The 22,879-nt window shown below is 51.1% G+C and overlaps 1 protein-coding gene and 2 non-coding genes across 3 annotated transcripts in view; all 3 read right to left on the bottom strand.

Annotated features, from left to right (window-relative positions):
• Positions 1 to 7,148: 7,148 nt before the first annotated feature.
• On the bottom strand, positions 7,149 to 7,250 carry LOC114828123 (U6 spliceosomal RNA). The gene has a single exon (XR_003777093.1). It is a non-coding gene; the product is annotated as a U6 spliceosomal RNA (small nuclear RNA).
• Positions 7,251 to 8,167: 917 nt separating this feature from the next.
• On the bottom strand, positions 8,168 to 8,269 carry LOC114828122 (U6 spliceosomal RNA). The gene has a single exon (XR_003777092.1). It is a non-coding gene; the product is annotated as a U6 spliceosomal RNA (small nuclear RNA).
• Positions 8,270 to 11,658: 3,389 nt separating this feature from the next.
• LOC100898979 (QRFP-like peptide receptor) overlaps positions 11,659 to 22,879 on the bottom strand; it is a 29,614-nt gene continuing 18,393 nt past the window's right edge. Inside the window, exons 3-7 of the mRNA XM_003741594.1 lie at positions 18,242 to 18,511; positions 15,361 to 15,462; positions 12,792 to 12,951; positions 12,060 to 12,182; positions 11,659 to 11,780 (exon numbers count right to left, since the gene is read on the bottom strand). Coding sequence (XP_003741642.1) covers positions 11,659 to 11,780; positions 12,060 to 12,182; positions 12,792 to 12,951; positions 15,361 to 15,462; positions 18,242 to 18,511 — 777 coding nt within the window. The remainder of the gene's footprint in view (positions 11,781 to 12,059; positions 12,183 to 12,791; positions 12,952 to 15,360; positions 15,463 to 18,241; positions 18,512 to 22,879) is intronic.

Below are 22,879 nucleotides of genomic sequence, written 5' to 3'. Positions count from 1 at the left end.
TTATGAATCCAATGTCGGAATTCTGAAATTCGATTGTATTTTCGCTCGTCTAACGGCGTCTTCTCCCTCCTGCCCGAAAGCTTCTCCGACGAGGAGCGGAAGTACAGATTTGACGTGGGCCGGAAAGCCGTAGAGCTGTACCACATGGGCTTGGTGACGCTCTGCTCTCTGGTTCCCATCAAAGAAAAGAAGTCGAAGTCCCGGCCGATCAGACCCAAGGAGGAACCCAAGGACTTGATCTTCAAGGTATGCCTGTTATTGATCTATCGGAGGATCCGGGGCGAGTTCACCAATCGCACGTTCATCGTCAAAAGGAGGTTATGATATTATATATCGATTTCATAGTCTCACGCTCGCTCTATGCTTTTGCAGAGGAAGGTCGTTGGGGACTGGGGGTCCGTCACGATGGTCAATCGTGAAGGAAGCTACTACGTATGTTCGAGCGACATCTCCCAACTGCTCGGCCTGAAGCAGAATACCTTCTTGCAAACTCTCGTCGAGAACGGGATCTGCATCGCTACTTGGGCTCCAGATTACAAGGAACTTCTAAAGTTCCGGGAGAACCATCATCGGCTGACGACCTTCACCGCCAAGGATCAGGCGCTGCTTCCTCTTGGCGCGGTTGCGCCCGCCATCAGGGCGTACCGGTGGATCACATCCAACACTTTCTGTAATGAGAAGGATATTCTAAAAGCGTTGGAGGCGCCGGCACCGTGAAGCATGGGGTCGTGATTCGTGATGAGGGCCGTCGGAGACTTTCAGTGAGAGGGTGACTGTACGAGCTTCGGGAGATGTCTCTCCACGTTACGTCGTCGGTCAAGAAACTGTGATAGGATTGATTATGCTGTAGACGTCCTCGCGGGGAGTTGTAACCACTGAGGATGTGTGTATGTGTATGTGAGGATGTGTGTATGTGTGTATTGAAGCGGCGCTGCTGACGTCGAGTATCCTCCTATAAAAGGTTGCTCGAGATCAGAATAAATCTATCCCTCATTAACGTTTGTTCCGTTACAATATGAAGCGGAGCTGCATTTCAAATTTCCGAGATCGAAGCAGCCTGTCTGGAGCTCTACCGTGATTTTGTTCCTGTACGGTCTTCAAATGACGACTGAGCCTCCGTGCCTATTCAGGTGATCATCGGTCGATACTATAGGGGGAAGTTATGCCTTCGAAGTATATGAATACGTTCGTGTGAATTCTCAGGACTGATGTTATCCCAAGTGCCCGATCAAAATTTGTGAAAGTGGAGATGGGCGACATTTAAAATAAATTTAAGCATCTGAACCCCGGTAAAATTTATTCGAAATGTATGTAAGGAACGTCAGCGAGTATGTATATGGTGATTGGATGGAGTCAGCCGACTCCATTAAAAATAAATTGATTCAAGTGAAAACAAGACCCCTTTCCTCACGACATTGATGGAGCGCTCGCGGTGTGACGATCCCCCTATCCCAGGGGTTCCCAACCTTTTTTGCCCTGCGGAACCCTGATGGGGTTCCGCGGAACCCTTGTTATTGGTTTCGGACTCAATCTTTCCAAATTTTCCCCCTAATCACATCAAAACCTTCGACCACGATCGCATGAAGTATCCTGCATGCATTAGAGCTTAGAAAATTCATTCCAATTCGATAATATGAATGAAAGTCTGAGCAGCCGAGCAGGGGCTCGCGGAACCCTGGAGTTCCGCGGAACCCAGGTTGAGAACCGCTGCCCTGTCCTCCCATGGAGCGAGAGTGTTTCCGAACGAGATTCCATCGGAATCGGTCTGAAAGCGGTGGCGACCGCGAGATTGGGTACATCCAAAGAGAAAGATCGATTTATGGGATGACCGCTCGAAGACTCCGTTCGTGGACCCCGAAGCTGCGAACCAAGAGTATATCATAAGTGCAGTCTACCGTCAAGGACATGAAGAGGGGTCCAGCTGTCTTCCTTGAGCGGCATCATCATATGCGACCCAATCGCTGAGCGGTTCACCAAGCTACTGAAATTTCAATTAGTGACCGGGGCAGTTCGCTCTCCTGGCGCGCAACGCCCGCCGCTCAGTCACCATCGACCGTCGATTTCGAAGCCGTCAGGAGCCGATCAGAGGTAGGCACCCCATGAAGCTATGCTAGATGAGCTCGAAAGCTCTCGGCTCGTCAATGAGTAATCGTAGTCACTCTCTTTCTGGACTCGCTAGACGGACTCAGAATCGACTTCAGTCCAAGTCGAGCTTCTCGCCCATTCCGCCGGACCCTCACGAGAAGATCTGCCCCGGCGGTTACAGCGGGAGCGAAGACCCACAGTTGGCGCGGATCTCTGATCTCTTCGCCCCTGGGAGTCCTGAGAGTTGGGTGTTCGAGCTTTCTCACTGATGACACACTAATGACAGCAACACGAAAGACACAATACTCTGAGACCAATCGGTTTCGAATCTATTTGCGCTGCAAATCGAAGGACCTTATCAAGAAAGCTATCGTCACCGGCATGGCACCGCGCTCGAAGTTTAGACGCGATTCGGAATCCACGGAGAACCCGGATCACCTTTCGCGGGCTCGCACTTCTGTGAAAAACGAGAATATCAATGCCTATAATGATGATATTCTCCGGGGTACGAGTATTCTATCCCTCACAACTTCCTTGGGCCAAGTACACTTTGTTGAACACACCGGCACTCACGAGGAAAACAGCTTCCTTATGGAATGGGGAGATAGATATTCGATTCTGAGCATGAGTCTCGGAAATGAAGGCTCGGTACACCGCCTTCGAGTCCGATGAACCAAGCGAATACACGAAAGATTTCTGTACAAGGCTTGAAAAAGCGATCGTTGTTCGGAGCAGCCTTGTTACCTATGCTGCTGCTATCGGGAGCAACGTAGTCTGAGCTCTTCAACGCGAATCGACCAGAGACAGGACGACTTTCAAGCATGGCGATCTTTGTCCCCGGCGATATCCGGCTGGTTCAACGCCCTCATTGTAGAGTCAATCCCAGAGTGTTTCAAGAAATTCTTCGTTGGCTTGTGTCTGTGGAAACAGAATATTATGTAGCCTGCGGCAGAGCGGCATCGCAGTATGGTCTCGACCCTCCGCAGGTAGGCTCAGCCGCCGATGGCGCTCCGCGGAGTTCCGCGTGGCACCGAAGAGATTCCAAATTCTTCGGGTGGGTTGTCTGAAGAAATCATTTATCATGCTCCTCTCTCGGTGAACGCTCTCTCCAGGTGCAGGTGGTGGATGCCTTCACGACGACTTCTGTGCATTGAGGTTTCAGAAGTTTTCGGCATCACTCAGTGACCTAGAGTGAGCGCATCCGATATCCGTTCTTACGTCATGTCTTCTCGATCTCCGGAGAGCCAGAGCTCCAGCTCGGCAGGTTCTTCGGGTGTGGTCAGGGTCAATGACCTGACAGGTGTGCGATTCGAGTCAGCTCATCCGACCTCGTTCAAAATGAGTCGACTTCCGATCGACAGCCTGGACTTCGAGATAAATTATCTCGATCTCGAATCCAGCAATGTCTATTTCACACCGCTCGGTGACTTGCAACGGCGGTCGGATTTGATGCATCGTCTGAGCGAGCTACACTTGGAGCCCTTAGAGGAGGAAGACTTCGAGCGCGGATCTTGTCTCGTCAAGCGAGGCGGAGAATCGACCGTCCATCGGGCTGCAATCGTGAGGACGAGAGGCGTGGTCGAAGTGGAGGTATTTCTCGTCGATTTCGGAACGAGGATGCTGCTTCCGGCCACCGATCTCTACAAGATCCCAAACGAGTTCCTGGAAGCGGAAGTGTTCTCATATCCCGGGAAATTCGGGAACATCTGCCCAACCGACGGAGATACGCATTTCAAACTCCTAACTCTGCAACATATCAAGATGGATTTGGAGTCCGCCGAAGTGAAAGGCCGAGTCATCAGGTAAAACGAGTCGAAGTGTGCGCCGTGTATCGAGATTCGTTCCGCGGATTCCTTCCCTTGAGCTAACTCCTATCTTATCCGGACAGCTTCTCTGGGAAAGAGCGCAGGTACGAAATTGATCTGGGGAGCAAAGCCGAGGAGCTGCAGCGAAAAGGCTTGGTGTCGATCCAGGTCGCGCCTCCCGAGACCGACCCCCGTCAAACCGAAGGAAGCGAGGAATTGAGCCGAATATCCTTCAAGGTACGTCTGATTGAAATTGTCCACCGAATCGATCAGGTTCTCATCCTATTCCCCTCATCATTAGGAGACCGCACTTATCTGACTCAGACTCTAGAAAGTGTCTTACAATCCCGCAGAAGGAGGTCATCGGCACTTTCGGAACCGTGACTGCCGTCAAACGCGATGGAAGCATCTTCATCCTCTCAAGCGACGTATCGCAGCTCTTCGGCCTGCAGGAGAATACTTTCCTTGACACTCTGGCGAAGAATGGCATGAGCATCAAGACTTGGACTCCCAGCACCGACATCATGGAGAAAATTTTGGAAAATCACCATCAGGTAACCGCTCTCACTTTGAAAGATACGGCGCTGCTTCCTCTCAGGTCGGTGCCGCCGTCTATCAGTGCCTATCGGTGGATCACAAACACCGCTTTTCCCGGAGAGAGCAGCATAATGGAAGCCTTGAGAGCGGTGTGTCGCAGGAGATACGAGGAAATCGATGCTTTCGACCCCTTCGATGATGCGTAACTTCCAACCTAATGGTGAGGTCTCGCGATTCGTCTGACCTGTCGCTCGATGAGCATATGACTCCAACGCTTGACGCTGACTCCAGAAGGGAGTGAAAGATAATAAAAATCAGATTCTGCCGATCCAAGGGTCCATTTTCTCGGCCGACAGCATTTCACGGCCGACAGCATTTCACGGCCTACTAGACTATTGACGCACTCAATTTCGAAGGTCAGCGGACCAACTCACTCCTGGAGCCTAATAAAATCGGCGACTCTCGACATCGAGAAACTACCGTAGTGCGAGACTCTTTTCGCCGTACGGAGAGCCCGTCGTGGAGGGATGCGTCGTAAGAGACTATTGATCCATTTCTCAGTCTTATTGTCCGTGGCGTCTCAGAAACCTATTGTCCGAGAGCTTTCAAATGTCACTCGGAAGGACTGTATGTATTAGACTATAGAGTATTAGACTGCCTTACTTGGCGAGCGAAGCTCCTGAAGTAAAATTCGATCGAGAAATTCAGGAGGTCGATCGACAACAGCGTCATGAACCCTGGAACGGAGACATGATCCGATTGAGCGGGGCCTTGTAGCCTGCTCCCATTCGAGCAAGTATCGACGATGTCGCAAGACAGCATCACAGGCGTCACCGCTTCCTCAAAGACTTCACGCTGCGATGAGGTAGATGACGACAGACGGGGGAGAAAGGACATTTCGATTTTGGAAATTCGCGAACTCGAGACTCGTACTGATTTTTTATTCCGGATCATCTATGCCATCATCGGCCTGCACATAGGCTCCAGGAGAATATTTCACCTCCGCCGCGCAGCCTTCGCCATCCTGTTAATCATCCATCTCTCTGGAATCCTATTCACCATAGAGAACTCACGCCACAAAATTTCAGGTAGTGAGACCAGGAGCTTGACGTTCTACGCTGTTTTTTCGATGGAATTCGTCTTCATCGTAACAATTATGTCATTCCACGCTCGGATAATCTCAAATCACGACGAGATAGAACAGCTCCTTCGGAGATACGGGAGGCGTTTCGATGAGTTTTTGGTACAGTTCTGCTACTTTTCCCCCGTCATCATGGTGGGATACCGTAAAGCGATAATTTTGGGGAACCTCAAATGTTCGCTGAAGGAAATCTACTTTGTTCTGCTTCACTGGATACTGATGACCTTCTTTTTAGTCTACAGCGATATAGTCGTTAATTTGAGGAGGATCCTCCGCCAAACATTTGAGTTCACGGAAGATGTGAGTGCGAACGCGGAGAAAATTCGAGAGTGGAGGTGGAAATTTCGAGATCGGATACGGGATGCGAACAAATTTTTAGCTTACATTTTAGCGACCCATCATGCCGCGGAACTCATAGCGGTCGTTTTCGTAGTCAGAGAACAAATAGACCGGAATTTGTTTCCTTTCGACCGAAGCATCCTAGTGACATACAAAGTTCTCGCTTTGGTTCGACTCCTGGACTTGGCCAAGAAAAGCTCAGCGATCAAAACCGGCTGTTTGGAGATTGAGGAGAGGTTTCTCGGAAAAGATCCGAGGTTGAACACGAATATGAGTAAGGAGCTGCATTCCGCGATGGCATTTCGCGAGGAATGGGACCTGTTGCGCTGCGGATGTTATGCACTCGAGAAGAGAGGTTTCTTGAGCTTCCTGGGGACGAGCGTGACCGTCGTCGCCATGATTCTACAATTCGACTACCGCGTCAGTCGAGTAATGAGTGATCTGAGCGAGGATCCCGGATCGCATCTGACTCCCGAGCTTCTGATGTAGGAGAAGCTGAGTGGACATGAACGCTTACACACGGCTCGAAAGAGAAGCACTAGAGCTCCCGACTGCGACATCATGTGCGCTAACTCTCTGAGTAAGAAAAGTCTCCTTTTATCTGGGAAGTCGCCCTGAGGGGTATTTTGTGCTCGTCGAGTGTTCCCTCGCTCGGGGGGAGGGCTGGCAATCCGACGCACGCTCACTTGCTTAGCCAGGAGGAAGCGATCGGGAGTTCGCCCCCCCCCTATTAGGTGGAACTCTTTAAGGAATTCTCAGACCACTTTCTCCTAATCAAACCATGCGTCGCGCTCCCGAGATGAGCTTCAAATATCCGGGCCTTATTCCACCATTTCTCCTGAGACGGGTTCAGGAAACACATTCCACTCCGCCTCTCAGGGACCTCAGACTTATATGGAAGTGGTGGATGATCCGGACAATGAGGCCAGCCCTCTGATATCCTTCGAGACTTAATGCTATGGTCTCTGGTTAGGCGCGGCATCATCCCGTTCCCATGTTAGTCCCGAATCTTCTAAGCCAGTGGTTCTCAAACTTTTACGGGCTGTGGACCCCCGTGGACTCCCCTAAGGATTTCTAGCATTAGATTGAAGGATCCTGTGGACGCCCTCCAATAGGATCCTATGGGGAGCCCAAAATCGCCATGGACCCCCAGGGGTCCCTGTGGACCATTTTGAGAACCAATTTTCTAAGCTCTATCCGAAGAAGTAGTCCTGAGTCCATCTCTGCGTGGCATCCCAGAACAAAATGTGGAACGCTTCACGATTTTGCGTGTCATCCTTGCGCAGGGGCCATGCTAATCTTCTCTGTATCGTTCCAATTTTAGTATGTGTACCCGAAGGTACAGGTATAAGAGGTGCGTTCTGGGCTAATATACCGATCGTGAGCTACCATGGGACGTCCTTGGTCCTCGAACGGTATTCAATCGATAATTCCATCTGTCTGGAGTAGCCTAGTGCTCGAACTTGCACAGCGAGTCCCTTTTTCCCGCGCGAGGGCTCGTTCCATAAGGGCGAATTAGCTCTCAATCCTCAGATCTCGCTGCAATGGTCACAAATCACATCCTCCTTCTTCAAAGCTCTCGAGCAATCCTCCCAGGGTGAAGCAGCGGCCTGGCATGGGGGTTTCGAAGCGAGGACGGATCCCATACGAAAGAGGGGAGCGCGGGCGCTGCCGTCGCTCTTTCTGACCGTGGTGAAGGTCTCGTGAAGAGCTGGCTACAGAGGGTTCAATCGTCTCTCCGTAAGTGAGCGCCTATCTGAGTCCCAACTCTTCAATTTTAAGCCTTTTATGGCTATTGATTCTTCCCTGAACTTCATCGGTAATGCCTCATGATGGCTTCAGCTACTCGGACGACATTGGTGCGAATGATCGAAGTCTTCCTTGGGATGCGCTACATACGTGCTTCTCGGGAGCAAGGAATCGATTCAAGCGGAAATTCCACCGTCCTTTCCTCTCAATACAGAAACTGATGCGAGCTACCATACCCTTGCTTCCTGCGTCTGGACTCCGTTCTCATTAAGGAAGTTCTCTCCGGAGGGGAAGTTCAACATAATTCAACCTACCGGCAGAGGAACACTCGAAGGCAACGCCTGTGACAGCGACCCGCCCTCACTGTAGGTATATCATGGCGACTCAATTTCCGGCTAAAAGATTGGGGAGGTGTCCGGACGTCCACAGGGAACCGCTTCTAATTAGAGACTTTATTGCTTCTATTGAAAACGAAATCAAGAGAAGGTCTGCATACAGAATTATCCAAACCGAAAATGTGGAACGCTTCACGATTTTGCGTGTCATCCTTGCGCAGGGGCCATGCTAATCTTCTCTGTATCGTTCCAATTTTAGTATGTGTACCCGAAGGTACAACTGTACGAGATGCACCCCACGCTTATATACCGGCCCCGAGCTCTTATGGGACGTTCTTGCTACTCAAGCGGTCTTCATTGGCTTCCTACATCTGGTTCGTGCGACTTCTCGCTCGAGCCTGAGCAGCGCTCACGCGTTCCTGCTTCGACGCTAGTTCTATAAGGGCTCGATGATTCATCTCTGCCAAATCTGACTCCAATAGTCCGAATTCGCGCCCCTGTTCTTCATCGCTCTCGAGCAATCCGTCTAGCGAAGAGCAGGTCGGCGTCGCGTTGCGGGGAGCTCCGCGTACCTTTCTTTTGGGAAGCATTTGTACCATGAATGAGAAAAAGTGTTTGACTTGTCTCCCTGTGCGATATAGAGCATATTCAGAGGATTTAGGGTTATCATTGATTATGCTATGGTCGAATCGACCGTAGCGATAATTGCCCCCGTGATATTTCCCCCCGACTCACTCCGTCGAGCATCACGTCGGCATTGACTCACTAATCCGAGGAGGCAAGAGGAGAACAACCGCGATTTTTTTCCTGGAGAGGGGGGATGTGATCTTGTAGAGTCTAGAGGCCTGGAAATCCAAATAGGCGACCAGCTGCTTCGTAATGGGCTTCGTACGAAGGGGAGCCCTGAGGCCTGCGGAGGCTATCGCCCCATGCAGCTCTGAGGGCCACTGGGGATCTTATCTTTATCTCAGGGGATTTGATCGAATTCAGTCCAGCGATACACCGAAAGTACAGGGAATCGCTTCACCGTTATGCTCAGGGGCGGCAGGAAGCTTGTTCCAGTCTACAGAAAAATGCCCCATGACTCGTAGCTTGAAACAGCATTAGATTGGAATTCGCCCCCTAAAATGAAAATTGAGATGTCGACGGCACTTGATAGCACTCTCTGAGATCCTCTCAACGGTGGCGCGGAAAGGTTTTCCTCCGGGCCCTTCCACCGCGTATGAAAAACGACGTAAGTTCCTTGCTTAGCGAAATGGGGCGCGACGGCTATTGAGCGCGGAGTTTTCCGTGTAAGTAGGAATTCGAAGTCGGCAGCGTCACAGAATGAAGGTAGATCAAGGAGCCTCAGGGGATCCGCGGCATTGCGCGAGGGTACGCGTCCCCATCAGCGAAGAGCTTATCGTTGATCATGTGCCTCGTATCGCTTCCGATGGACTTTATTGGAGGCAGGAGCCTCATTCATCACTGAGGCGACTTCGGTGAATACAAGCTGCAAGTCGACGCTACTTGGGTAAGTTTGGGATAAGCAATGATTTGAGGTTGTCGCTTCAGCGTGCCCTTTCGCCGGAGCATCCTCGAGAATGCGGAACGCCTCTGAGATCAGATATGCTTCTTAGGTGCCACTGGAGTTGCGAGAGCATTGAGCTCTCAGATGCATAATTGAATATCTGCGTGCGGCGAGTCCTTGGTCGAAGCTCATAGATCTTCGTCCCGGGATGACGGTGGACTCCTTACCGCGACTGCACCGTTTGGACTCCGGAGGTGAGGTTTGCGGCCTCGCGGTGCTCGAGTGTACCGAGTGGTTTATATAATTCCGGGTATTTTTCCTCATGCCTTTCTTTAATGGGGGTGAGTCGTCCATACACCAACTGTCCTCTCTGTGGACCTTCAGAGAATGCCTAGATTAATGTGGAGGGGGCCCTTGATCGCTCTAAAGACGATTGATGGTCATTGCTGGGAGGGGTGATCTCGAGAGCTGTCGACTCTGGAGGGGCATAACCCGATCAGAAAAGGCGCGTGATCGGCCAGAGGCGACCCGATAATCGATGGAGAGCCGGCCCTTGAGGGCAGGGTTCGGCTCACGGGAGACGGGATCCTGTGCCTCTCTCAGCGGCCATCACTGTGCTTGGACCCTGTTCGTAGAAATTGAGATCAACAGAGGCCGGGATGGATCATGCTCCATTTGCCGTATCGGGGAACTAGAGCAGAATATAGTCTGGTATCCAGATGGAGAACCGTATTCGATGCGTCGGCGTTAAAGAGAAATGAATAATCCCGATCGGATCTCGTAGGAAACATAGGGAAGTCACTGCCACAGATAATTCCCCATGTATTGGACTGCATTTTCGACGAGCCCCCGGATGTGCCTCTTGAATTGAGAGATTTCGAGCTTCTCGGCAATTTTTTCTGGGGGGCTTGATTTTCGCGAGGATCGAGGATTCGAGGAGGTCGTGTTCCGACGATTTCTCGGATCCCTTCTATGTGGAAGTAGTCTTTTTCCGGCGCTAGAAGATTATTCAGAATTTCTCTGCTCCCTAGGAAAAGGAGATATTGCCGATAGAGAAGTAGTGTCAAGGACTTTTGGCAGCCGTCTGATAACTTACAGGCGACGGGATGACGCCATGCCGGAGTTTATCGGAAAGTTGGTCATCGAATGGAACAAAGGGATCGTGCAAATTGATAGTGTCAGCAGACCGAGATATCTCAGCTGAAAAAACTCTGAGGAAGGAAGACGAACCATTTATACCCGACAGATGTACTCGAGCGCACCAGCTTTCCTGCCACCTTGCAGGTCGGGTGAACGGAGACTAGGGTCCGCTCCTCGTGGAATCTGGGGGGACTCAGATCTGGCGAAGATTTTCGGAGAAGAATGAGACATTTTTTGTGATAATTTTTTTAATAAGTCTCTCATCTTTGGGGACCGAGATCTCTTCTTTCGATCCCTGCGAGCTATGCTTTCCATGGATCGAACTCTGCCATCTGACAATGAGCAACTCCGTGTGATATTCCTCTACATTCCAGCAAGGTACAGGTCCTTCGTAAGGTTTTCAAGAATATAATTTCCGGTACATCGACTTCAATCCTCCAACATTGATTTCTGAGAGTCTCATTCCTAAGCTTACCCCGTCGACTTCGGAGCGAATTTTCATTTTGCGCATCCCATACATACCCATACCCACCTAGCCCGAGACTTTTGAGCATTTTATGTACAATAGGAGATCGCTGTCTCGGGGAACAATTCCTTCCGTGAAGACAGTACAGCAGCCCTAGATATCACCTGGATCATCCCGGAGGCCGGGGAAAGTTCTCCAACTCCAAGGGCAATTGTACGCTTCAAATTCTTTTCGTGGGTGTATGAACAGAGTATACATGACAAGCTTTCGCCTATTGAAGCCTATACATTGACTTTAACCCCCGAATATCCACCCGCCATATATCTTTCATGACACAGTGTTGAGAGAACCATGTCGGAGATCTGTCCCGGCCTCTCTCCCCAGCCGATGCAAGTCATCCGGACATCGTCGACTCTGCTGAGGTCCACAGTCGGACCCTTTCGTGAAAATTCGGAGCTCGCAGGTCCCGGCCTTCCGTGGAATCGTGATTTCCGCAGTAGAATATATCGAGCTGATTTAGGAGGGGGAGTTCATCCTCTCCGATAACGAAATCAGACGTCTGTACCCTGATAAGCCTCTCCGTTCCTGGTGATATGGTTTGCCCGTGAGCAACGGCAGGGCGGGCTAGAGTTCACCGCACTGTGCGTCGTGACCGTGTGGCGGGCCCAGCAAGCTGTGGAAAATTTCCCCTTTAGATGGATGGCTCCGATGGATGATCGCTCTAGGTGGAAAATATTCACAGTTGGGAGCATTTCGTGCATAAGCGAACGGAATAAGACGAGGGGGAACTGGTTGTCAACTGTGCGGGATTAACGCAGAGCACAACTACGACTCAGGTGGAGCAAAACGGCATGCGATAATCGAGCTGAATGGGAGCGATACTCCCGGCCGTCGGGCGGCATTTGGATCACTCGCAGGCGACGTCCCAATCCGGAGTGAGATCACCACCCACCTATTTTGTACTTATCGCAGATGCTCGCATTTTTTGTTTTGATTGAAGCGTGCTTCGCTCTGTCCATCTCATTTACATGAGCTCTGTTCGCGCGCAACGCCACGCCGTCTTCATTTGGCAATTCTGCAAAGAACAAATTAGATGAAACGTATCAACGACACTAGAACCCGTACGGTGAGAGATCTACCAGAAGCCAAATGTCGACGGCGTTTTACGTAGACTGAGAGAAAAGTAATGATAAGCGGTGCGGCTGGTCCCTGTGGGAGTCGAGCCCAGCGATCGGGATCCGATAGAAGGCAACCAATGCTCGATGTCGCACTCTTTTTTATGGCTCCGCATCATATATCGGGAGGAGTCATGAATGAACGATGCAGGGAAATCTAATCGCTGGGCCCTGTCTGCGCGAAATAATGGGTTGAAGATTACATGCCGACAAAACTGATTATCGACTGTATTACTGAGACTGTGGAACTCGAGCTCAATAGACAATATCAGCATACAGGCTAGATGCATGAGCTTGAACAGAACATTCTTGCGCACGTCGGAGGACAGAGTTAGAAAACAGGAGGAGGTTCGAGCATGCGTGGAATGACCTGGAGGTTGCACCCGGCTCTTCATAAAATTGCATTCGTGGAAGTTTTGAAGGTGACATCGACGGGGATAGTCCACTGGGTGAAAATCCGCTCTCGGATTGGGGGGAGCCAAGATAGACGGAGCGGGGTTCTGACTTACTTTGCTTCCGACTGTGGTCGACTCGGCCGCATCGTAGGATTTTCACAAAAGCCTGCCTAAAATTGTGGCTCATGCCACCATAAATCAACGGGTTGATGGCACTGTTGGCGTATGCGAGGTATGTACACCAAAATGAAAACGTGGGAAACCAGTCCGGGAGCTGCAATAAAAATGGAGTGAGTATGCGTTATTCATCCCTGCAATTATTACGCTCAGCTCGAGGTCGACTCTGAATTTTGGCTCCCGCACCACGCCCGACGCACGCACAGAGATACATTGATTCGGAACGACGCCTAAGATTTCCGAACCATCGAATATCCAATCAATCCCTCGAGCATCGCAAGTCGAAGACTTTGCGGAAATTAATTTTTCAGGAAGATCCTCCATCGCACCGGGTGAACGATTTTTGCTGAGAGATCGATGCCAGGAAAAACGGGTCTCGATCCACGGAGCGTTCATTAATATTACAGTGAGCCGCGATCTTGTCCGCTGACCTAGTATTCCACAGGCGACCAGGCCACTCATTCATTCAGGAGGACGTCGTAAATGTACAGTGGCCTTCAAAGAGCCTTCATCGTGGTGTCCCAGGAAGAGACGACTCTTCCAAATGAAGCGACGGAAAAGGCTGCGCGATTGCAGTTCCACCCTAAATTTTCAGCGCGGGACTCTGCGGTCACTCGTCTTCCCCCAAGAGGAAGGGAGGGAGTGTTCATGAGTGGGTCCGGCAAGGTAATAGGGAAGTCAAAGAATCCTTGGATTGAATCAAGGAACCAGCTTGCAGCCAAGTCTAGAGAGAGAGAGAGGAACGAATCGTGGCCATCCATTGAAGGTCCCTGAAAAATTCCTGAGGACCCTTCAGAACTCTCCCTACCGCTCTGGGAGGACATCGTTTGAAAATAAAGAAGACCCTCTTCAGCGACCGATAGGAAGCGGCCAGACCCGCGCCCAAAACTAATACAGGAGGGCATGCTTAGATCGATGCGGCAGGTCCTGACATCGTGATGGCTCACACGCGCTGAGATTCTCGACAAGCATCCACTCAAACCAATGCGTCGACCACGCTTTTCGATAAGTCAGGTGAAACGTTCGGTTTCGATTTCCATCCCGTCTCTCGTCTCATGTGAGTGAAAGGAGCTAAATCAATAACGGAATCGCTGTCGTCGGAGGCGTGATGATTCAGGTGCATGCTGAGGATTCAGGAGTTGTTTGGTTGAGTAGGCACGTATTCAATGACTCCCACGGAACCTCCCGGCATTCAGATTCTTGACAACATATCGTGGCAGCGTCAGCTCCTGCCCCCGCACGCTTTTCCAGATATTGAGTCAGAGCCGTTCGTCGAGCCATGCGTATTTCGAGACTTCGATATTTGCTCTTTCCTCATTTCCGTTTATTTGTCAAGACGCGACAACCAGCAACCGGACAAGCTTATCCGAGAAAGTCACTCGCGCTCCTAGTGAGGTTCTGGACATCTTCTTTGAACAGGGGAACTCTTGTCCCGAATCGGACTGTGCTTCACAATGACGCCTGCCGCCACGTAAGCCTCTAATACTTTCGGCGAGTTTCGGACCCATCGGAAACTTCTGCGATTACAGCCGAAAGCTGTATTTCTTTCCGCTAGCGACTCCCGCGGCTGTTGAGCTCGGAACGAAACTGAAAACTCCGGAAGATCAGTTTGACCGCTACTGCTTCAGGGTTTGAAGGTTGAAGGCTGCTTGAAGGTTTCCTCTCGCGCTTTCCCTGGAAACTTTTCGAATCCCTGAGCTCAGTGAGCGCCTGGACATTGGGAGTCATGCGTGGGTCGACCCAGTGATGCATTAGAGTGAACTCAAGCCTTTGCGGCGGATACCAGTGATCGTCCGGAGAGCTCAGATGAATTTCGAGACTTTGAATTTTTTCTTTCAGGAAGAAACTCCGCAAAGGAATAATTCAATTTTGAGACTCAGGAACCGGGTCGGACTTCAAAACGAGAATATCTACGCTGGAGTGATTCTCTCGTAAGCCTCGGGCTTCGCATTCGGGCCTGCTGCCACTGCTGCTCTGCATAAGCCGGATGATTCCGCGGCCTGGATTCAGGCAAGAGCGATAAGGGAGGTTCTGCTGCTCGACACTCCACCTGTGCAGGTTTCGCTACAGGGTACCGCTCTAGATACGGGAGTGTCTCTGGCTAAGCGTGAGCGCTATCACTGGTGAGGATTCAGAGGCGCTCTATGCATATCCCGCATGCTGACGCAGTGGAATCATCGCGCGCAAAAGACGACGCCGTGAATCTGGAGTGAGGCTCCGCATTCCGCAGCGCCGGAGTCACAGGGGGAAAAGCCTCATTCCTGCTACCCAGACCGGCCGTATATGTCGTGTTAGATATGCTGTCTCTCCATAGGAGAAGCAATGAGGTCAAGAGATCGTAGGATCACTCCTATGCTCTGTATGATTTCAAAATTTCATAATTTATCCATTTGAATGCGACGTGAACGATATGTCAGACAGCTGTGTTACCGCCGCGGCATTTCGTGCAGTCGCTCAAAAATTCGTGTAGAGCCCCTCCCTAGACCTCCTCAAGCTCGATACTCACCGGCATGTTTCCCTCGCGGAGCCTAGTGAATAGAACCATCACTTGGAAAGGGCACCAGCAGATGATGAAGGCTCCAAGAACGACGCAAGCCATTTTCACCACCTGTAAGGGCAAGGATCTAGTGACTTTCCGCTTCAACCGAAGCTCTCGAAGAGGCCCTCCACCTCTGGGTCCGAGTCACGGAGCATCGGAGGCATCCCGTTCCCTTTCCCCGGGTCTTAACTCATAGAGCAGAGTTCGGGTTGGGCCTCCCGAAAGGTTCCCCATGGTAGTTTTTGCCTGGGAGACGCTCACTAGGCTCTCTTGAGGCTTGACGCCATATTCGTGGGCTTCGAGAATAGAAGCGAAGAAGTGGAAGTCAGAGCCGACCCGACCAGCTTAGTTCGATGAGGATACGCGGAGCAGCGTGTTCTACAACGAGCATGATCTATGCGCATAATTTATCACGTCACTCGAGCCAATTCCATTAAATGTAAGAGACCTCTTCATGGAAGCGATCCATTCGGGATATGCTCATTGAACCGATTCCCTGAAAGCCTCTCAACCAGTAGAAGAGAAGATCGATTGAATGCCTGATGAATGTCCACATGGATAAACACCGAGAGATGGAGGATGATGCGAATCGTTCTCATCAATAGTCAGTGGCAAGCATTTCCCGATCAGGGATCACGCTTCTTCGCCTGCGGCTATTGAACATGAGGCGGCACGACAAGTACTGCATCACAATAGCGCAATTTGTGGAGGACCGAATTCTCGGAATGAAGTGGAACCTGGAAGCCGGTTCCCGATGATCAGGCTACGGATGCCCAGCGCCTAGAGACTCGAGGACTCGTTCGTTCCTTTTTCTTGGGAAGATAAGGTCTCAGGTGAGAAGCTCTCGACCTCGATTCGCCGAGCAAGGACTTCGACAAATAGAGTAGTGATTCGAGCTTGGGAAGTGAACCAAGTCCGGGGGACCCTAGTATTCCTTGATATCATACCTACCCCGGATCATTGATTTCCCCCCGAGATGGGGGCCTCCAGGAAAGGCTTTCCTCAGGTTGCTCAAAGACCTCACCGAAAGCCCCGCGTCTGCCCTTGAGCTCTGCGTCCATTCCCAGTCGAGCAGCATCGGTCAACACTCAACACTGCGCCGCCGCCCCGGAAGAATCACTCATGATGAGAGGACAAGGAGGTGGAGATGTAACTTGATTCTATTCGTCGAGTGGCTTCGGAATGAGCTCGCTTCCGGGGGCCTTGTCCGTTTTCAGCATATGTAGCTGCCAACTGGACCTGGCGCGGTGAAAGCGTCTTTTGCTCATTGGTTGAATGCTTATGGCTTCGCTGTCGTCGCGCGGAAAGCGAGATATCAATCTACTTCCTTCGGCCTGACCCGGGGCCTCATCTTCGCTCTTGTTTTCATAACCTCGATGTCTCGTCTCACAGGCTTCCCGATCGATGATCATGTCATGGGGCTCTATTCGATCGAACCGCTAAGTAGGACTCGTTCCAATTCCTAGGTCACCTCGTCGTTTCGATCCGCAGAGACAATAGGAAAGGATCGTTCTGAAATGCGGAGCCGTCCCGGTTCAATCACTTAAATGAGAATATGTAGTTCGTCAAGACGAATGCGATTTGATGAGCTTGTATATCTATAGTTTCAGAGCTGACACACTCCAAGACGCCCAGGACCTGGTCTGTTCCATCTCCTGCTCTCTCGGTAGTCATGACGGGCGTACGCCCCCCGGAGAGGACGGAGCTACACAGTGAGTAGAACACACTGTCGAGATGAAAACGTGGAACACACCAACGAAGATAGCTCGTGGAGGAACGAATTAACTTTTCGTAGCACGCCCGGACTTGAAATCGTCGATGTCATACGAGGGGAGAATGGTGATCCAGATATCACTCTCACATTCAGCACGACGGAGTAGTATTTGTTTATAGGCGGAGGGACTCATGACGTCGAGGATATCGTTCATTGTCGTGACGTCTCTAAGGCTTTCTTTACGCTCGCGGAGCCAGGTGCGCCCGATCACAGACAAGATTCGAGAAATGGAGTTGACCGGCGGAGCTCAAAGGGGAAAAGGTCACGCTCAGAGCACTCTAGTTTGTCTAGCTATGATCGCTAGCCTAAGTGAGTGAATCTTCTTCCAATTCGATCGCAGATAGAATTTCGCCCTGAGGAAGTTATTCGATTCGAACAATGAGCCTGCATGAGAGTACATTTCCCCCCCCCCTCGCGCAGCTGCGTTCCTTGCCATCAGCCCCTGCCATTTCGGCACGCCGCGCCGGGGATGTCGTCGCAGGACAGCACATGAGCAAACTCTGTTCTTTTCACGGAGCTCCGGAAACATGAGAAAGAGTTCCCCGTCCGTCACAATGGCTTCCTCTCAGGTTGGAGCTACAGCAACTTCTCTCAAATATCCGGTAATTCCATAGTCTGTCAATATCCGACTAATATCGACGTCGTAAGGACCGAAGACGACGAAGATCTTCCCGAAATCAAGCGATGATTTCATGAATGAAATGATTCTCGGATGTACCTCCATGCTATGACGTATTGTACATACACCACGACTGATGATACTTCGTACATCGTCATCGAATTCCCGGACGCCATAGGGTGAGCTCGCTGGTAGGGAACAGCGAGCCGATCGGATCTTCAATGATGCCCCGGAGAGCCCCCCGTGAGAAGCTCTATCCTAATAATTTGCGCTCATGAACTGAGTGCGAATCAGCGAATATTCCATGAGAAAGTTCTCCCATCGGCCCATTGTATTCTCTTGATCATTGCAGAGCCTATGGAGGGGGGGGGGTGGGGCTGGGCACCAGCATGGAAGACGAGAAAATTATAACTCGATGCTACATATTGGTGGAGAGTTTGAGACTCGCGACTCACCCGTTTCCGAGCCCGATAATGAATCGTGGCCGCTGTCGAGTTGCCATTCGAGTTCAGCGTGATGTCTGGTCGACCCCTCCAGAGGAAATATACTATCATTGAATAGGAAATCGTCATAATCAGAACCGGCACGAAAAACAGCGTGACGGTCACACCGATGTAGTAGAGAGTTTTATGAGGCGACGAGACAACGCATCGATTGAGGTCCGGGCTCCAAACACTTTCCTGAGGCCATGAGTCCCCACAATACGTCCGAGCTGCATCAGTCCACTGAAATGAGAAGAAATCAATGTGTTATTCGATGTTTCTCCGAAATCGAATCAAAGGTCATGGACCTCGCCGTGAAGGTAAACTGCAAGCGTGCCGCCGCGAGGCAATAGTTTGGCTGCAAGGCGAGCCGTAATGAAACTCCAATTAACCGCGGATAAACCCGTGCTGTCGGACCGAAGTCCCTATAGCGCTCGATTAAATTCATTAAAAAGAAAACAGCAAGGCTCCGACTCGATTCGGTCTCGGATCTTTAATGCCATGCGCTATTGCAAGAAGTTTCGAACCGAGCCCGTCCGAGGTCTCGTTTGTGCAAGCTGAGCTCTCAGGCGCGATCCGAGACATGTGGAAGCCGAGCCTGACGTCCCGAAGTTCGTTGCGGCGACCCGCGTGATGTATCTCTCATCAGGATTCTGTGAGCCGCCGGAGCCTTCTGGGTCGATCCAGGGTCGGAACCTGACCACATCGCGAGGCTTTTTCCTGGTGGGCTGCATCGAATCCCTCCTCGCCTGCCTAAAATATAATTGTGGAGCCGTCATCGAGAAAGGCTTCAGCAACATAATCGCTTCCCGAAACACGATTCTCAGACACGGTAGATGGAAGTCCGATTGCTGAGTCGATGTTGTAGGAGTCGGTGGAGATGGTCTGAATTCAGAGTCTGTGCAAACTCAACTTAAACTTCAGTCTCGCTCTTGGAACGAGCGACACTCCCATTCGTGCGCCGCCATCGATTGAGAGAGCTCGCAACGAGACTTGAGCTCGTTCGTTCGACAAGATCATTTTCGTCAAGCATCGGCTCTCATGGAGACTCTGATATTACTCATCGCAGATATTGGTGGATTTCCACTGTAGCTAATTTGGAGGAGCGACCTATAGGGATCATGCTCGGCTGGGTTCATCCCGGGAGGATGAACTCGATGTGGAGAATGTCCCATTGGAAGTCATTCGTGGGAACGGAGGCCAGGCCGGTGGCCTTTGACCCCGATTCCCGAAGCACACCCCTGCTCTCATTAGCGGCGTGTTTTGGCTCCAGAATCGCTTTCTAATGAAGCACTTGAAGCGCGGAAAACCACTTGACCGCAGCGCTCTCAAATCGAGTTCGAGGGGTCCAACTGCACCAAGCTCAGGGTCAGTCAGAACTCAGAACCGAATAGGGTCTCGCAGGATTTGAGCCCTTTTTCGAAAATCGCTTCGGCGTCCTTTTTCAGGAAGCTGTATCTCCGGAACGGTTGGTCGCAGAGCGACGATTTTTTTTGCGGACCTTTTTCCCTTGAGATAAGACTCTGTACGGAGTTTCAGAGTTGCTGATTAACTGTAAGTACATATGTTTAAATGCCCGAAAATTCTTTTTTCATCGAATGAGCCCAAGTGTATTCTACCACCACTCGAGTCGGTTTGCGGAGGCTCTATCTCGAATATCTACAGAACGGTTGGTCGTACAGAGCCGAGAAAACTCCCTTGGGAATCGCAACGGGGACTTCCCCCTAAAGATCGCGTTAGGTATTGGAGGATGCCATGAGTCACGGGATATTCACGCTCCGAGTCTGCCGGAGAAGCGAGAGTATTGATTTATTTGTAGCTAGATTCGTTCAACTCTATGGGACATCGCTCAGCCTCTAGTCTTGATCCGTCTCTTCTGCCGACAATTCCGTGTCACTATCCCTCCGCAAGAAGAGATTCGAGAGCTCCTCCGCAGGACTTGGGATCAACGGAAGGTCCCGCGCATGCCGATCCGAATGCTGGTAGAATCCAATTATTGGGCTTATCCAATGAAAAAAAGTTTTCGGGCATTCAAACATACTGAAAGTTGAGCAGCCACTCTGAAACTCCGTACAGAGTCTTAATTCGCTCCCTCTGATCAGCCATCTGATCAAATGGCTGATCAGAGCCATTAGATCTGATCTGCGCAAATGAAAGCTCTGAGACTCAGCTTCCAAACGCGTTTTTATCGTCGCTCTGCGAGCCTCCTTTCCGGGGATACAGCTTTCTGAAGAAGGTCGCCGAAGCGATTTTCGAAAAGGGGCACAAATCCTGCGAGACCCTTTGACTTTGAGTTGGGAAGCATCCGGGACGGTCTCACGGCAAATGAAATCACTCCCAAGCAGCGCCGCCTCTCCGGTGGAAACCATTCGGGATCTGAAGCGACCCCGGGAGCTTATCTGAATTTTTATTTGACTTCCGGATCCTATCGCATAACATAAATGGCGAGACAAGGATCTCAATTGTGCGGGAGAGCTCCTCTGGGACGTATCCTCCGCCGGAATGAACATCATTCACTCTTTGGTCCCCGTTTCGGACCTGGGTTCTGATTCGCACTGAATCTACTCAAGGGTAACGAAACTCGGAATCAAGGAATGCAATTGCTTCCAGCGTTCCTCCCAGCTTCACCGATTCCGTTCGTAGGTGGCTACCGCAACTCAGGAGGTTTGTCTGGCATTTCACGCGAGGACGACGATATCGAGAGAGGAGGATGTAGATTGCAGGGTAGCGAGCCGGGACATTGGAAGCAGTTCTAGGTGCTCGATCTAATAATATAGTAAAAGCGTCCGGATCGTCTGCTCCTTCTCCCCCGTCGCAGTAAGTGCGGTCTTCGTATCGGATGAGCTCCATTGTCTGGCGAGACCGCTCTCGCAAGGATCGAGATTAAAACAAGTCGCAGCCGGCCAGCTCTAGCAGCTACAATAAGCCGGGAGCAGAGGACCTTTTCTTCTCACTCGAGGAATCGGGACACAAAAGAAGAACGTGCCGACAAAGACTTCGCCACGGAGACCATGGGACAAACAGACAGAGTTGCCTTAAGAGCGATAAGCCCTCCTAAGCAATGCCGCTCGATCATGGCACGTTAAGACAAGGACTTGCCATGAATGCGTGCTGGATTTACCGCTACATTGTGCAAACTTCTTCTGCCGCCCGATCTTATCCCGGTAATGACCGAGAGTGTTTCGTCCATGATTATGATTAGCATTGCAGCAGTGAGGATATTCCATGGGAACGCCGCTCCGGCAAGCGCCGTGTCCTTTCTATACTCGGAGTTGGGTTTCGTTGCCAAAGCAGGATCGGAACCGGCGAAACTTGATGTGGTCTCTCTTCGTGTCGGTTGCGGGAAATAAGTTCGACCTTGAAATCACCGGACTCGAATCATTCGTGAAAATTCTTGACGTCCCATACCAGCCCAATATCCTCCTGATGGTCGCTGGGATTCAATCACAAACCTTCTCGAAACGGGAATCGAACTTTATTTGTCGATTCCAAACCGTGCTTGTTTATCGGCGACTAGCGTAGATCCGAAACTCATCGAGCGAAAGCGGGCCCACGTTGCGAGATACGATTGGAATTATCCGAAGTCGATTCCCCCCTCGTCCCCGTTCACCGAACGGTCCGTGGTCTCCTCTATCCGGCGTCTGTGGTTGTCTCCTGCTCCACGAAAGGTTCGTTTGCCCCTCCAATTGAATAGTTGCGGGACATGGACATTTAATGGAAGAACGCACTCTGGAACTTGGAGGAAACAGACTTTGCTCCTCTGCTCTCACTTTCGCTGCGCCCCGATTCGCGCTCCCTTCTTCTCATGCCTTCCGAGCCGAGCTAGACCTTATTGTCGTCGTTCTCGCGCCTGCCCTTCGGGGAGTCGATACTTTCCCCGGGCTCCCGGCCGCGATCCGCCGATACTGTCGACGGATCGCCCCTCGCTCGAGCGGGAGACTTTGGCCGAGAAAGCCATCGATTAACTCTCGATCGAATCCAGAATATGTTTCCCTAAGGCGGGTGGAAAACTTAACGGATCCCGCTTCGTCCTCCCCGGGATTTCCGCGGAGCGACTCCCATTCCCTAAATTTGACCAAAGAGCGCGCCAGGCCCGGATCCAGGACTCAACTACTAATTTGGAGGGATATCCGGACAAGGTATCCCCTGTGGAATGAAATCCTCCTGTAGTCTGCTGGCGTGGTAGGCGAAAGACGGAAAACTATAGAAGCGAGGATTGATTGGAGGCTTGGGCAAAGTAGAAACATAAAAATTCAGCACCTCATTTCCCTCAAGATAGAAGCCTTGCACCGGTGTAAGTTTTTCGCTCGTGTGATGGACAACTTTCCGGGACAATATTGTACAGCTCCAGGGGTTTCCAAAGTCGTGAGAGTTCGCTGCATGATCCAGTCCTTCTGAAAGATTCCTGCAGGACTATCCGTGGCATAGAATCTCACGCAGTCAGTGGCGGAGCGGATACTGATCAAACATATCGGACATCGGAGCAAGCCGTTCGTCTCATCGGCGAGGATCGAAGCGCCAAACAAACTCGGGAGAAATTATCCCGCGAGGAAAATTCGTTTGTCGTCAAGTGGGGTATCACCTTGCTCCAACAGCCAGCGTGGGCGTTTG

This window comes from Galendromus occidentalis, unplaced genomic scaffold, assembly GCF_000255335.2.
Source record: "Galendromus occidentalis unplaced genomic scaffold, Mocc_1.1 scf7180000077185, whole genome shotgun sequence".
NCBI classification, from domain to species: Eukaryota; Metazoa; Arthropoda; class Arachnida; order Mesostigmata; family Phytoseiidae; genus Galendromus; species Galendromus occidentalis.
Note: the sequence above shows the minus strand (reverse complement) of the source record. Positions and strands in the feature narration are given on the sequence as shown.